General features: G+C 41.0%; 1 protein-coding gene across 1 annotated transcript in view; it reads left to right on the top strand.

Moving 5' to 3' along the window:
• Nucleotides 1–16,733, top strand: part of AKAP12 (A-kinase anchoring protein 12) — a 35,454-nt gene that overhangs the window by 9,879 nt on the left and 8,842 nt on the right. The window contains exon 2 of the mRNA XM_063124538.1: nt 12,491–16,686. Coding sequence (XP_062980608.1) covers nt 12,491–16,686 — 4,196 coding nt within the window. The remainder of the gene's footprint in view (nt 1–12,490; nt 16,687–16,733) is intronic.

Raw genomic sequence — 16,733 nt, 5'->3', positions numbered from 1 at the left:
GCACCAACGTATTTGGTGCTGTACAAAATATACAAATAAAACAGCGATACCCTGCCTAGAGGCTTACAACCTAAAATCACATTAAAACATATGAAGGGGGAAAGGGATTCACAAAACAGAAATAAGAGAATAATCATAGTAATAAGAACAGTAAATCAAGCTAAAATACCAAAAGCTATTGAAAACAAATGAGTTTTCAAATGCGTTTTAAAATCTACAATGGAACTCGTGGTACGTAGTTGCTCTGGAAGAGCATTCCAAGCAAACGGGGCAGCCAGACAGAATGGGCGAAGCCGGGCAAGAGAGACAGAGACTCTTGGGCGGGAGAGCAACATAACATTTGAAGAACGGAGGGTACGAGGGGGATGGTAGAGTGAAATGAGAGAGGAAAGATAAGGAGGTGCACGACCATGACACGCTTTGAATGTCAGCAAAAGAAGCTTATATTTCATTCTATATGGGATCGGAAGCCAATGAAGAGATTTCAACAAAGGAGAAACATGGTCAAAACGACGAGCCAAGAAATCTTGGCTGCAGAATGGTGAAGAGAGACCAAAGAGAAGAGATGAGCATAAGGAAAACCAGTCAAAAGAAGATTACAAAAGTCCAAATGGGAGATAACCAAAGCATGGACAAGGGTCTTAGCAGAAGATTCAGATAAGAACGGATGGATCCTAGCAATGTTATATAGGAAAAAACGGCAGGACTTGGCTACAGCCTTGATATGTGAGGAGAAAGAAAGTGAAGAATCAAATATGAAGCCAAGACTACGAGCTGCTTCCACCGGATAAAGTGTGACATTATTAACAGTAACAAAGAATGAAGAGCGAGGGGATGGTTTGGGAGGGAAGACAAGCAAAACTACACCACACTGGCTCTCAGTAATGGTGGAACTGGAAGAGAGATCTCCCAGAAGTCTCCTTTCAATGTTGATACTGTTTTTTGTTCAAAAGCAAACATCCTCTGGTTACCAACTCCATCCCATTGTAATTTAAAGTGTAGCCTAACACAGTGTATGACTTGTGGGTGATTGACCAGGTTGCTAGTGGCATATTTATTTATCACATTTCTTTACCACCCAATAGCTGAAGCTCTCTTTCATAGCTAAGTATATGTTAGCGATGAAGCAGCTCCAAAGGCTGAGAGGAATTCAAGTACAGGAGATGGAATAGACATGCAGGTCATTAGCAAAAACAAAGTTCCATGGGGTTTGTCCATCAGTAAAAAGCCTGGGAACAGTGGCCTAATACTGTACTTGGCCAAATCCAGTACAATTATGTGTACTTAATAAAGACTCTTAAATAACTGCTAGAGTTCCCTTTTCCCCCTAAGGGTTTTTATTGGAATTTATTCAAGTTTGAATTGCTTTGCCTGTTGACATGGGAAGGTACTGCATTGTAGATAATGACTATATAATTTTAGTGCTCTCTGAAAGTATGTATACATCTCTTGAGAGGGATTATTCTGTGGATGGCTGGAGATGGAAGCCATCTGTACTGAAGGGCAAGTTGCCATGGATTATCACTTTATTATGGTTTGATCATGCTCAGGAAATGTGCTTAATGTAATGCAAAACAGATCACATATAATTCAATTGTTAGGTGGTTTGGAGCATTTAACAATGTATAGGGGTATTTTTAAAGTAAAAGCAGAACAGGAGTTTTTTTTCTTCATCTAAACAACATATCAAAACATATTCCTGCTTCTTAATTCAGCTGACATCACTTTTGCAGGGCTGGTAATAGCAATGGGTATTTTACCGACAAAAAATATTGTAATCATGCAACATGGCAAAGGTTGCTGAAACCTTTTGGAAATATTTCAGGCATCTATGTACCAAAGCTGCATATTGCATCCAGCAAGTCTTAACATTTAGAGGACTCTATTGCTTTGGCCACAGCAAATGCTTGACTAACTTTTGTTCAGTTCACGTTTTAACTACATAGGGATGAAATGGTTTAAATCAGGGATGGAACTAGGAAGAGGTGACACATGGGAGGAGATGGAATGGTAAAAGCTGCATCATGAACACTTGAGGCCCCCAAGCAATAGAAGGATTGTCACAGACTGAGAAGTGACAAAGCCTCCCACCCCACATTTTGGTATCCAAAGTAAAATAAATATATAAATAAATATCAAGTGGCACCCCCTGATGATAAAATCATAATCAACATGTTGGCTGGGGGTGCTGGGCGTTGTAGGACTTTTTTGTGTGTCTAAACATGCAGAAGATAGTGCCCTAGATTATTGATAATTAGTTGCCATAAGGGTAACCCAGAAGTTATTATCTGTGGTGGGCTGCCTCATCCTACCAAACATGATTCCTGACAATATGAGTATTTCTGTATATGGCTCATAGCCTTTGACATTTTGGCAATAGTCTCTGCTATAGGCATGTTACTAAACTGCATGTGCAAACCATGTCTTATTCTCTGGAGCAGTCATGTTTTTCCTTCATAGGATCCCTTCTGACAGATCCAAATATGGGGACTGTATGGAGAAATGTAATGTATGAATCAGATCGTCATGGACATATTCCCACCGTGATTCCTATCATCTCAATGCCACTTTTTGTAATTTTCACTGCAGTTTATTTGTGGAGCTCCAATTCATAAATACGTTTCTCTGAGTGATCCATGTAGATGGAGAAAATCAGGAGGGATCACATGAAGGATCACATCAGTTTGTATATTGGATCTGTCCCTGAAGGAACCAATTATTATGCAGCAAACTCTCATCATCTGCATGCTTTCTCAGAAGCATTTCTGAAGTCTCAAGTTAGTATAATCTTTAAGAACTGACGGATAAGCAGAATCGAAGGGTTGTTTCACATAGCTATGTAATCTCAGGAGCTGAATGTTGTGCTGTCACAACTGTGGAATATTTGTTGGGGAGCTGCAACTGTGCCAATGGAGAGGCTGAGTTGTCTAAAGGCCGATATGTTCAGTTATATGCACTTAGTAGCTTCTATGCAATTCGGCACCCAAACCACACAGGATTTCTGACCTCTTGGATTCTCATAGAAGCTGCTATATGTGCACAGCTGTATACATGTAGATCCCTGTCACATCTTCAGCCTAACATGTGGGTATCAGAGGCATGACCAAGGGGGCATGCTGATATTGGGAGTATGACTACCCATTGTGCATTCCTCGCTCATAGCCTTTCATCTGAAGAGGGTTTCAATGAGGGACAAATAGGATTAATTACATGAAGGAAGATTTGGGGTATTTCTACATGAGGCTTTTATTGTGCCCTTGTGATTGCTCACTCATGATAGTTTGCAGGTCCTTTAGACAATGTTGGCATCATCCAGGGCATCTCCTGCTCTTTGCAACCATTTAGTGTGTGTTTTTTCTTAATGAGTAAAGTTGGCATTTTTTCTCAATCCCGCCATAAAAGCCGCATGTAAAAGTGCAATAAACAAATTTATTTATTTACTGCATTTTTACATTGCCCAAAAGCCGGTAGTGCCATCTAGAGGTTGTGTAATGAAATATATAGAAGGGCAGAGAGAGAAAAATCCTGCGAAGAATCCAGAAGCAGAAGCCCTGGTAAGGATGCAGGATAAAAGCCTCACATAGAAATGCCTTTTGACTATATAATTGGGTTCTACCTCAAACCTATACAGAGCAAAGTGGATTACATATGTTCTCAATAACTTTAGATGAGTGGTCTTTTAGTCACCCACCCAACAAATAATTTTAAACTTGTACAGTATCTTGCCTAGTAAGGAGTTGTGTCAGCTTTGCATTCCTTGAGTTATGAACCAATCCTTGGCAGATTTCCCCAGTGTGCCTGTTGAGACAGTTTCCTAGGCTAGTAAAATATACTTCAATAAAAGATCCCCTTGAAATCTTTTGACAGTGCACACTCTCCATAGGAGAAATACCCAAAAAAATCTTGCAGCAAGTTTAAATATTCTTACTCTGGCTCCAAAAATCATTAGTGTTAATTTCCATAGGGTAATCCACATCAGAAAATTTTCAGTTTGCATTGGCAATTTTCTGGTTCCCTAGTCAGTGATCTACTTATAGCATGTTAATTTTACTTGTATTTAGAAAAAAAAAAGCTTAAAAAAGGATCCTATGTTCATTTTTTGTTCATGGGTATTTGATCTAAAATATTTGAGGGGTGAAGTGAAAGCCCAATTAATGTCATTTAAATGTTACATAGATGATTTTATTTGAATATTATATTTTTAAAGACAATAGCATATACTTTCTTAAGAAGTATATTTAAGTCATTTAAGACAAAAAGGAACTGATAACTATTGACACACTAATACGTTTTAGCAACCCAAAGAACAATGCATAAAGTGTTGACAACCACTCATCTACAACTCTGATACTGCAAAATTTGCCTAATACTATATTTGCAATTGGAATCTATTTATTTTTACTAATAAACTTATGAAATGGATTTTTTTTCACACAAAAAATAAAAGCACTGGAATATTTTCCACCCCACATCACTGAGACTCCTATATGTTGTGCAGACTTCTACTGTTACTTTCTACTGTTAGTTTTTCCCTACCCTGTGCCTGCTTACCCTTCCCTGTACCTGTTTGCATTCTCTTCCCCTCCTTATTGTTTTACTATGATTTTATTAGATTGTAAGCCTATGCGGCAGGGTCTTGCTATTTACTGTTTACTGTTTTACTGTTTTTACTGTTTTACTCTGTACAGCACCATGTACATTGATGGTGCTATATAAATAATAATAATAATAATAATAATAATAATAATAATAATATATTATTATAATATATTGGCTTCAGTATAAGTATAACTAGGTTTAAAGTGAATACATGTAGGGTAATCCTGTTTGTTGTTTGGTTGCAGACCCAGCGTCAGAAACCCTGTTGAGTAGCTGTTGACAGCCCTGAGTTCCCAGGTGGACCCATGACCATCCACGGTCTGGCTGTGCCAGAAGAATTGGAAGTTTAAGAGCATGCACATGTGCTATTAATTTCCAATTGTAGTCGTGCTAAACATTTAGCAGCCCCACTGCCTGCACAAGAAACAAGATGGTGGCAGTTGCAGCTGCTGCAGTTCCGCTGCCACTAGGAAGCAAGGTTGGGGCCTTAACATGTGGCCAGAAGAGCAGCAGGAAAGAGAAGGAGCTAAGCCTCAGCAGCATCCTACATGTCTGGCTATGGTGTCACTCCCAAGAATGAAGGGGGAGGGAGGGAGGGGGAAGGCGAGTATATAGCCTTCTTCCTCTGCCTTCCCATCCACTAGAATGGGTGAGGAAAAGCCCTCTCCCTTCCTTTCCTGCATCTCTTTCCACCAAGTGGCACTTTGAAGATAAAGTCGCTCAGATTCGTCATAAATTGGACACCACACTTAATGCAGCTCCACTAGTAGATGCATTCAGAACGCCGTCCGGCTCAGTTTTATTGGAAGAGTTTCAGTTATTGAGGCCCGAGGATGTGGACAAGGTGCTTGGCCAAGTCCAGTCAACCACCTGTGTGCTTGACCCTTGACCTTCATGGCTCATTACATCAAATAAGGAGAGGATCGCCGGCTGGGTCCAGGAGGTTGTAAATGCCTCCTTGAGAGAGGGAGTGGTGCCGGCCTCTTTAAAAGAGGTGGTAATTAGACCACTCCTGAAGAAGCCTAACCTGGACCCGGAGGATGTTAACAACTACAGGCCGGTGGCTAATATCCCCTTCCTGGGCAAGGTGCTTGAGCGGGTGGTTGCAGGACAACTCCAGGCACTCTTGAATGAAACGGATTATCTAGATCCATTTCAATCGGGTTTCAGGCCTGGTTTTGGAATGGAAACTGCCTTGGTCGCCCTGTGGGATGACCTCTGTCAGGAGAGAGACGGGGAGTGCGACCCTGTTGGTTCTCCTGGACCTCTCAGCGGCCTTCGATACCATCGACTATGGTATCCTTCTGTATAGGTTGTCTGAGCTGGGAGTTGGAGGTACTGCGTTGCAGTGGTTCCGCTCCTACTTGGATGGCAGATTCCAGAAGGTGGTGCTGGGGGATTATTGCTCTGTGCCGTGGCTCCTAAGCCATGGGGTTCTGCAGGGCTCTATTTTATCCCCTATGCTGTTTAACATATACATGAAGCTGCTGGGGAAGGTTATCCGGAGATGTGGACTGAGGTGTCATCAATATGCGGATGATACCCAGCTCTACCTTTCCTTTTCATCAAACCCAGGTGAGGCAGTGACTGTTCTGAACCAGTGCCTGGGCTCGGTAATGGACTGGATGAGGGCTAACAAACTGAGACTCAATCCAGACAAGACGGAGGTACTGTTAGCGGGTGGTTCAACTGTCCGGCGAGGTGTTGTTTGCCCTGTCCTGGATGGGGTTGCACTCTCCTTAAAGGATCGGGTCTGTAGTTTGGGGGTGCTCTTGGATCCAGAACTGTCACTTGAGGCACAGGTGAACTCAGTGGCAAAGAGCACCTTTTATCAGCTTAGGCTGATATACCAACTGTGCCCTTATCTGGACAGAGATAGCCTAGCTACAGTTATCCATGCTCTGATAACCTCTCATTTGGATTACTGCAATGCGTTATACATGGGGCTGCCTTTGAAAACGGTCCGGAAGCTTCAGCTGGTACAAAACAAGGCAGCCCGTTTACTAACAGGAACTGGCTGGCGAGATCACATTACGCCAGTCCTTTTACAACTTCATTGGCTGCCAGTCCAGGTCTGGGCCCGATTCAAAGTGCTGGTATTGACATTTAAAGCCCTAAACGGTTTGGGGCCATGTTATTTGAAGGAACGCCTCCTCCCATATGTACCTGCCCGGACCTTAAGATCATCTACAGGGGCCCTTCTCCGTGAGCCCCTGCCAAAGGAAGTGAGGCAGGTGGCTACTAGGAGGAGGGCTTTCTCCGCTGTGGCACCCCGGTTGTGGAATGAGCTCCCCAGAGAGGTCCGCCTGGCGCCTACACTGTACTGCTTTCGTCGCCAGCTGAAGACATTTTTCTTCACTCAGTATTTTAACACTTAATTTTAACTTAAATTTAAATTTTACTGGTTTAACTCTGTATTTTAATCTTATATCAATTTTGCTGCGTGGTTTTATTGGTTGTTTTATTATGGTTTTAATTTTTGTGAACCGCCCAGAGAGCTTCGGCTATTGGGCGGTATAAAAATGTAATAAATAAATAAATAAATAAAATAAGTGGCAAGCCAAGTGTTTGCTGTTGAAGAATGTTGGAAATCTGTTAAGTGGGAAGTAGAATCGGACAAATTCAAGGAGGAGGGGCAGTTTAGTAAATATTAGCTATGACAGGTAAATTGAACATTCAGGTTCAGAGGCAGTGTATCTGAATACCAGATGTTGGGATGTACAAAAGGGAGAGCCTTTCTGGCTCTGCTTGTGAATTTCCCAGAGATAACTGGTTGGGGATTCTGGGAGTTGGATACAAATAGACCTTGCAGGCCAGCCCAAGGCGGGTTGCTGCCTGGTGCAAGTCCCCCCTGCCGCCACTTGCCCACCACCACCACTTGTTCTCCACCGCTGCCTACCCTCCCACCTGAACAAGAAGCAGCCGGCCATTCACTCACATCCCTGCCTCTCCTGAAAGTCTCAAATCTTGTGAGACTTCCAGAACAAGGCACAAGAGTCTCACGAGATCTCATCCTGCAAGTCTCGCGAGACTTGAGACTTTTGAGAGAAGCAGGGAGTGAGTGGCTGGTTGCTTCTTGTTTCAGCCAGTCCTCAGCATGCCCTGTTGGCAGGAGGCAGTGGAAACAAGGGGAGTGCAGACAGGCAGTCCAGGTGGGTGGGAGGCATGCGGGTGGGCGGCTGCTGCTTCTTGGTTTCTCCATCCATGTGCAGGTGGCCAGCAAGACCAAGGGACGGTGGACGTGGCCTGCCGGCTGCCCAAGTAAACAATCTGGGTAGGTGAGAGCTGCCTGGGAGGCCTGCAGGAGCAGCCGCTTGTTGGTCCAGCTAGCTGCTTGCAGGACCAAGAAGTGGTGACTGCCTGCATCAGGTGGCTTCATGGATGGGCGGGCACTGGACTTTGGTATTATTCTGCAGGAAGATTATTAGGTTCTTAAGGTATCTTATTGTCCATCTTTGCCTCTTAGAGCCAGGGGCTCAGCATAAAAGAAGACCTTGTCATAATAAGGAAGAGACTACCTTGGTGCATGTCCAGTATGAAGATCTCTAAACAACATATCTAGGGAGAATTTTCCCTTCTCAGAATGTGTGGTGTCTATGCCTTGTATGTTAACATTCCTTTAAAACCCTCTGAAATTAATGCAGAATGGAGTTGGGAAGCAATTCTCTGTTAATATAAATCAGGTTGGCAAGTAAAATGGTCTGTAGAGGACATACCATATTTCTTCGATTCTAAGACGCCATCGATTGTAAGACACATACTAATTTCAGTACCACCAACAGCAAAAAAAGCTTTGATTCTAAGACATAATAAACGCACCCGCGATTCTAAGACGCACCCCATTTTTAGAGATGTTTATATGGGGGGAAAAGTGCGTCTTAGGATCAAAGAAATTATTATTAGATTGTAAGCCTATGCGGCAGGGTCTTGCTATTTACTGTTTTACTCTGTACAGCACCATGTACATTGATGGTGCTATATAAATAATAATAATAATAATAATAATTAATTATTAATTATTATAATAATAATAATAATAATAAAAAAGAAATACGGTAGTGGTGTATAAAGAATTGCATTTTCAGCAAAGCTGAACACAGTCCTTTGTAACAAAAGCTTGTGTTTGGAACAAGGCCTTCTGGATTTGCATACATCTTAGAAATATTTGTGGCATTTGGGACACCTAATTAGGCATATGCCAAGATACAGATGAGAAATGCAAAAAGACTAGTCTTGAGTACAGTAGAAGCCAATTATGAAATATGAATGATTTGGCTTTGATGAAGTTTAGAAGGACCAATGAGGATCCACAATGGGAAGGGTGTGGTTGGGGGGGTTACCGTGCCAAAGAAGGAGTGGGGGCAGAGGAGTAGAAAGGGGTTTGTGTGCCAAAGGGGGGTACTTAGGTTTTGTTGCCCCCAAACCTGGAGCTGGTTGGCCCTGTTTTGCCACCAAGATTTCTGGGTATGCTGCAAGTAGAAAACAATGTATGTTTTATTACAGATAATTAGTACTGGAAGGCATAATAAATGCTGCAATACTTTCTGCTGTGATGTGAAGGCTGCATTACAATTAAATTTATAATAGCTGAATTTAACAGGCTGCAGTTCACTGATAGAGCATATGCTTTGCATGCCAAAGATTTAATCCCTGGCATTCCCAGGTACAGCTGGGAAAGAAACTTGTCTGAAACCTTCCAGTCAGTGTAGACAATATTGAGGTAGATGGACCAGTGGCCTGGCTGGGTATTAGGTAATTATTAAATACTTATTATGTTCAACTTTCAGGTGCTACACAAAAAAGGATACCTCTAGAAACATGTCCTAGTAGTAGTGCCATTTACATGATATATTTCTGTATTCTAACTCATATTAATATTTATAAATAAATACTGGGAGGGGGGGGAGTCTTAACTGTAGCCAGATCAGAGCCCTTTTCTTTAATCCTCTTTTCAAAGAAACCTGTATCATAATTGTCGGCTTGTGTTAAATCAAGTTCTTTAATTGTAAGCTAATTTTTGTGCTGATACCATTTTTTAAAATGTGTGTGTTCAATAATAACACACTTGTATTCCTGTTTATCTTTGGCTTCCTGAAGCTTTCTGGCTTGCATAGGAGTAAACTATTTCATGTGTACTGAACCAGTACTCTAATCATGATATACAAACTTCCTTGTTCCTGACTTGTAAATGCAGAGCAGGCTTTGATCCCATGTTTATGGTTTGCGGGTATATAACCCAGTGTTTTTTATAGTATTTTATAGTATATTTATTGCCTATTTATATATGTTTATATGGTTTTGATTCTGTACATTACATTGAGAGGGTGGCCTAAAAATAATTTTAAATGAATAAATAGGAAGGCATAGATTTCTGCTTCATTCTGTATTGGTACCCTGGATTGGTTCCAAACTGCAGGATTGTTAATCACATTACAGCATACACATTGTGCTGGTAAGCAATGACGGAAATGTTACTCTTTTAAAAAACATGTCTGTTTAATATTTTAGCAGTGAAAACGTACAAAATACCAAGGTTCCAATTATGCCTATGAAAGGCAAAGATATACTTTACATATTCAAATTGTAACAAATAATAACTCTATAAAACAACCACTCAATTGCATAGCATGTTACTGCTGTTTAAGGCATTAATGCAGGATTCTTTAAAAGAGCTTAATCCCCCCGAGAAATAAACATAGAAACCCCTCATTTGGACATTCACTTCTCCACAAGGTAAATGGATCAGAGGAAGGAATGGGTGAGCGAAGTCCTGAGGAGAGTGGGGATGGCAGGACAGGAAATGAAAACGAACAAACCAACCCTTAATTGGAATTTTCTTCTATTATGCCTAATGTCACAAGCAAGTTTTTTAAAATCCCATTTTGGGTAAGGCTCTGCTGATATGAGCACTTGTCTTATGCTTATCTTTTATATAACACATTGTGATGTTTTTATTAGCTACCTCACCTGTTTAAGTTTGTGGCGTAGTCATGTCCACTGCCTAAACACTTCCTGCTGTTATTGCAGCTAGGCTATAAAATAGGCCTGTGTAGATTACTCAGTTGGAGTGTTCTGTATGCTTTATTTTACTAGCAAATCCTTGTTTTCTAGATAGACTTCTAGACTAGAAATAGTGGCAGTTTCTTTTGGCAACCGTATTGATGCTGACTGCTGGCAGCATTTCAGCATCTGACTATATTAAGAACAAACTGTAATGTTATTCATCACTACATTAGAGTGTGTGTGTGTGTGTGTGTGAGTGAAAGAGAGAGTATTCACTTAAATATTTCCAGTTAAGGTTCATAACATCCCCCTTGGGAAGCACAGAGCATACAGTGTTTTGCATAAACATAATTCTCTCTCCCCTGTCCCAGTGACCAAGTGTATGTAGCAAGAAGACTGAAATGAGAATTGACCCTTTCAGTAATCCATAGGAAAGCAGGAAGTGAGTCAGCGCTGATACTTACAGTAGCAGAGAACAGTATATTTTGCAAAAGGGTAAAAACTAGTCTAAACTATTACAGATTTGAATCTGTCAAACGCTAAGAACATGCTGGATCAGACCGAAGGCCTATCTAATCCTTCATCCTGATTCCCACAGTGGCCAACCAAATGCTCATGGGAAGCCCATAAGCAGGACATAAGGGCAATAGCCTTCTGCAATTGGTTTACAGAAGTATCCTGAAAGATAGGATCATTAAAGATAGCTGTTGAAGAGGAAATATTTTAAACTATTTTCATAGGGTTTTCATAGAATCATAGAATAGTAGGGTTGGAAGGGGCCTATAAGGCCATCGAGTCCAACCCCTTGCCCAATGCAGGAATTCACCCTAAAGCATACCTGACAGATGGTTGTCCAGCTGCCTCTAGAACGCCTCTAGTGTGGGAGAGTGAATCAGCCTCATGTGAAGGCACACAGTGGTGTACTGTAGTTCTAGTCAATGAGTCTTGAAAGCAGGGCCTAATATTACTTTCCTCAGGAAATATATATCAAGAGGATTTAAAAACAAAAGTCATATAACTAAATCATCTATAATCAAATAGGCTACCATTAAGGGTTGTTTCCCCCCCCCTTTTCTCTTGCACTCCTTTTCCTGTGTTTTCATTACCCAGCTTCTTATGAGATAGGAGGCAAGACTATCCCATCAGTTCTGCCAGAAGACCAGCTCTGTCAGGCCCATCCTCTCCCCTGAATTGTTTCGTACTGGTCATTATAAGAACTACTTAGAGCCAGCTCCACTGCTAGGCAGAGCGGCTGCCTCAGATGGCAGATGCTCTAGGGTGAAAAGTCAGGGTGAGATGTTGGAGGAGAGAGCTGAATGTGCACCACACAGCCTAAGCTTGCTTGCTGCCCTCAGGTGTGGTAGAGGCAGCCAGTACTGAAGTAAGACTCAACTGCCAGTATTGAAGTAAGATTCAACTGAGCTGTGCCAGGCAGTATTTGTATATTCAGTGTTTGTCTGCAGTTTATTATGTCAAACAAACTCAGAAGCTGTGGGTTATGTGAGAGTTATTTAAACCTTGCATAACCCACAGTTCCCAGTTCACACAACACAACAAGCTGCGGAGGGGCATTAAATATTCAAAATAGCTGCCGGCACACAGCGCAACCCATGTGGCTTCAATAAGCCACATGGGTTGTTTTATCATGTGAACTGGCTCATTGTTGATCATACTTATGCCCATTAATTTTATTGCACTTAACATGGCCATTGCTTTTAATAATGATGTGGAGTGATCCTGTGCAGGTTTACTGAGAAATATGTCCTACTGAGACGTGGTGCTTACTCCCAAATTAGTATGCATAGGATTGTAGCATTAGTAGTTAGTTACTGAACTTCCTTACAATAATGAAATGTCTAATTCTTTATCACTTTTGAATATCTTACAGTTGGACAAAGAGAAACTGCAAATGTGATTCTGAAAGAAGAGTCCACTGAAAATATGGAGACTAAGCCACCTGAATCAGTTGATAAAACTAACGTAGATGATGAACAAAAGGACACACAAGATGCTGATAAACTATCGCCATTGTCAGAAGAAAAAGCAGAAGAGATGGAGCAACCAAGTGAATCTCCATCAAATGATGTTGGATTTAAAAAAGTTTTTAAGTTAGTTGGATTCAAATTTACTGTTAGAAAGGATAAGACTGAGAAAGTGGAACCTGTTCAGCTGTTGAATGTAAAAGCAGATGATACAGAAGTGACATCAGATGGAGCTGGAGATTATAAAGAAGTCAAGATGGAGACAGAGGAGGAATCAACCCAAAGTGAGGGCACCCCTCATGTAGAAAAGACTGAGCAAGAAACTCAGACTGACCAGATGAAAGAAGAAACTTCCCCTGAAGAGATAATAGAAAGCCCTGTTGAAGCAGGAAGTAAGGAGGCAGAATTTAAAAACAATGGTAACAAGTCTCCAGAGTCTCCAACAAGTCCATTAACTAGTGAAACAGCATCACCTCTAAGAAAATTCTTTACCCATGGTTGGGCTGGGTTTAGAAAAAAGACAAGCTTTAGGAAACCTAAAGAAGAAGAACAGCAAGCTAATGAGAAAGAAAAACAAGAAAAAGAAGTGTCAAAAGAAGACACTACTATTAAAGAAGAACTAGAAAAAGAAAAAAACATACCAGAGCAAGATAAGTCAGAAGCTTCTGAAGAAACTAGAGATGAGAAAGTGGAAAAAGAGAGAGAAGAAAGAGAAGAAACAAAAATGATAGATGTCTCAACAGAAACACATCAAGAGGAAGCCGTTACTCCCAGTGAACGACCATCAACACAAGAGTTTGCTGAAAGTGTAAACAAAGAATCTAAGATAAGCTTGAATGAGAAGATTGATCTGGCCTCAGAGGAAAAATCAGAACCAGCACAAGCTTGTCTAATCGCCCTAGAGCAAAGCACTCTTGCATCATCTGAGAAAAAATCTGAACTAGCAGCTCCTTTAACAGATGAAGTATTTGAAGAAAAAATAGAACAATCTGGTTCAACTTTCCCAAGGGTAACAAAAAAGCCAGAGGAAATTTTTGAAAGTGTTGAAGACAATTCTGAACCAAAGGCTCCTCTGGCAACAGAATATTTTGATGAAAAACCCACAGAGATAAACACTGATGTGAGCACTGTTGTGAAGAAGGAAGAACCAACAACAACTAAAAAAGAAGAATTAGTTCTTAAACAATTAGTTGGAACAGGTGCTGAGATTCAAAGAGGGGAGCCTACTGATGAACAGCTGAAAGTCAAAGAAACCTTACCTGAAATAGTGAATGAAGAGCTCAAGCAAACAGAAACAAGCAGCGTAGAAGCAGCAACATCTAAACCTCCAGAAGACATTACAAACGAAGTTGAATTGCTCTCATCTCAAGAAAGAGCCAAGCTACAAGGAAGCCCCTTAAAAAAACTTTTTACAAGTAGTAGCTTAAAGAAGTTGTCAGCAAAGAAACATAAAGGAAAAAGAGAAGAAACTAAATCAGGGGAAGCAGCAGAGCAAATACATCAATTGTCTGATTCTGCAGAAAGCCCAGAAGATCCAAGGGCAGAAAGCTCTGCTTCTTCCCCTGAAGAAGCAACAGAATCTGTAGAAAAAATTACAGATGCAGCACAGATCACTGAAACTGAAGAAGGATCCACTTCAGATGTAGAGAAGAAAAGAGAAAGTGTTACTCCTTGGGCATCATTTAAAAAAATGGTGACTCCTAAGAAAAGGGTCAGGAGGCTTTCTGAAAGTGACAAAGAAGAAGAACTTGATAAGGCAAAGAGTGCTACTCTATCCTCAACTGAAAGTGCACCCTGTGAAGAACAAGAAGATATTAAAGAAAATGGTGAGGAACAGAAATTAGAAAAAAGCACAGATGAACCCAAGAGAAAGGTTGATACTTCTGTATCGTGGGAAGCCTTGATTTGTGTAGGCTCATCTAAGAAAAGAACTAGAAAATCATCATCTTCTGATGAAGAAATAGGACAAAGATTTGCTCAGGAAGGTCAAAAAATAGATGAAGGTGCACCAAATAAAGAAACAGGTCCGGACATGACTTTTACTAGCTTACAAGAAAGTGATCAAGGACAAGTAAGTTCCTCACCAGAACAAGCTGGAAGCCCATCTGAAGGTGAGGGAGTTTCTACATGGGAGTCTTTCAAAAGACTAGTAACCCCAAGAAGAAAATCTAAAACAAAGATGGAAGAGAGAAATGAAGAATCTGTCACAGTTCCAAGTTTAGAACATTCTACTTCAGATGGAGATTCTGGAAAAGAAGAATCCTGGGTTTCATTTAAAAAACTGATGCCTGGTCGTAGGAAGAAAAAGTCAGATGGAATACCAGAACACGCTCCTGTTCAAGAAGCTGGAGAAGAAGTGGCAGAAACCAATGAGGAAGACTCCGATATACCTGCTGTTGTTCCTTTATCAGAGTATGAAGCTGCTGAACAAGAGAAATTTGAGGCTCAGAAGATGAAGCAAGGTGATATACCTAAGAAAACTTCAGACCAGAGCACAGAAAAGTCAGAAGGTACTTTAATAATTGAGCAGTCCAGTGAAGGACTAGTTCATGCAATTACTGTTACAGTGGTAGAAGGGGAGAGAGCAGTTACAAGTATTGAAGAAAGGTCACCATCTTGGATATCAGCTGCTATGACAGAGTCCATTGAACATGCAAATGAAGATGAAGAGAAACAAACTGAGCAGATCTCTGGAACAGGAATTGTTGAAGAAACAGTGGTGGTTACTAATGTCATGCCAGAAATTAAGAAGGACATTAGTGGTGACACTATCATCAGTGAACTGGAGTTAACCTCAGAAGCAATTACAGCTCGAGAAGAAGCTTCAGGTGTTGAAGAAGCAACTGAAGTATCCTGCGCTGAAGAAACAACTGAAATGGTTTCAGCAGTTTCAAGGCTAACTGAATCCCCTGATACAACAGAAATAGCTACACCTGTGCAGGAGGCAGAGGAAAGTCAGCAAAGCCTAGAAGAATTAAATAAGCAAACACAGGAAATCCTGCAAGAAGTTGCTGAAAGGGTTAAATTGTCTGATGAAGCAGAGGTGATGAGTGAAAGCACGTCAGAAGTAATAATTCAGCCACTGTCAGTAGAAAAAATTGGGCAACAAATAGCTGTCATATTGGTTGAACCAGCCTTAAAGGAAACTGAATTGACTGTATCACCTTTAAAGGAAGAAAAAGCTGAGAAGACTGATATCCAGATAGATGAAGACACAGAAAGCTGTCAAGGTCAAGTTGAAGTTAACGAAAGTAGTTTGAAGGAAGTGTTGGAGAAGATTAATGATGTGTGTGTGGAGGTGGAAGAAAGCTCAAAAGAAAGCATTCGCTTAGATAGGGCTGATGAAATTCATCACCCAAAGATTAAACAAGAACTTTTAGAAAGACCTGAAGAAACTATTGAAAAACAGATGGTTGAAGAGACATCTGAAGAGGAAGAATTTGTTATTGTTACAGTAACTCCTGAAGAGGATCCAGAAGTAAAAGTTGGTGATACAGCTGGAAAGCAACCAATGCCATTAGAAGAAAAGGAAAATGAAGAATATTGCAGTGCAAATATAGTACAGGAAGTCAAAATGAGTTTAGAAGAAACAGCACAAGATGGGGTTTCAGAAGATGTTGTCCCAAAAGTGGATGAATCTACAAAAGTAGCATGTGAAGAGGAGTCTCCATTCTCCCAGAAAAGTGAAGATGTGGTGAATATCGTACCTGATCTGGTATCAGAATGGACAGAAACAATTGCAGTTGGGGTAAAGGAGGCCCTTCCACAGAATGAAGTAAAAGATTCTAAACTTTTAATAGAGCCTCCAAATACTGAAGCATTTGTGCTTGAGGCACCCATCCAGAGCAAGATCACTGAAGTTCCAGTCCAGAATGCAGTAACTAAAATCAGTGAAACAGCAAGTACAGAGGAAGTTGGATTTGAGGCCTGTATACAGAACAAGGACCCTGAGATCTCTGTGGAAACTGTGGAAACTGAGCCCCATGTACAGAAGATGGAACCTGAGGTCCAATTGCCAAAATTGGAAACCAAGATCTCTGTGGCAGACATGAAACCTGAGCCTCAAGCAGAGACTGTGGAAAAGGAGATGCCCATACAAAAGGTGGAAATGGACATCCATAAACAGAATGCAGAGACTGAGGCCCATAT

Source organism: Elgaria multicarinata, chromosome 4 (assembly GCF_023053635.1).
Source record: "Elgaria multicarinata webbii isolate HBS135686 ecotype San Diego chromosome 4, rElgMul1.1.pri, whole genome shotgun sequence".
Classification (NCBI taxonomy): domain Eukaryota; kingdom Metazoa; phylum Chordata; class Lepidosauria; order Squamata; family Anguidae; genus Elgaria; species Elgaria multicarinata.
This window is presented reverse-complemented; position numbering and strand designations above follow the sequence as displayed.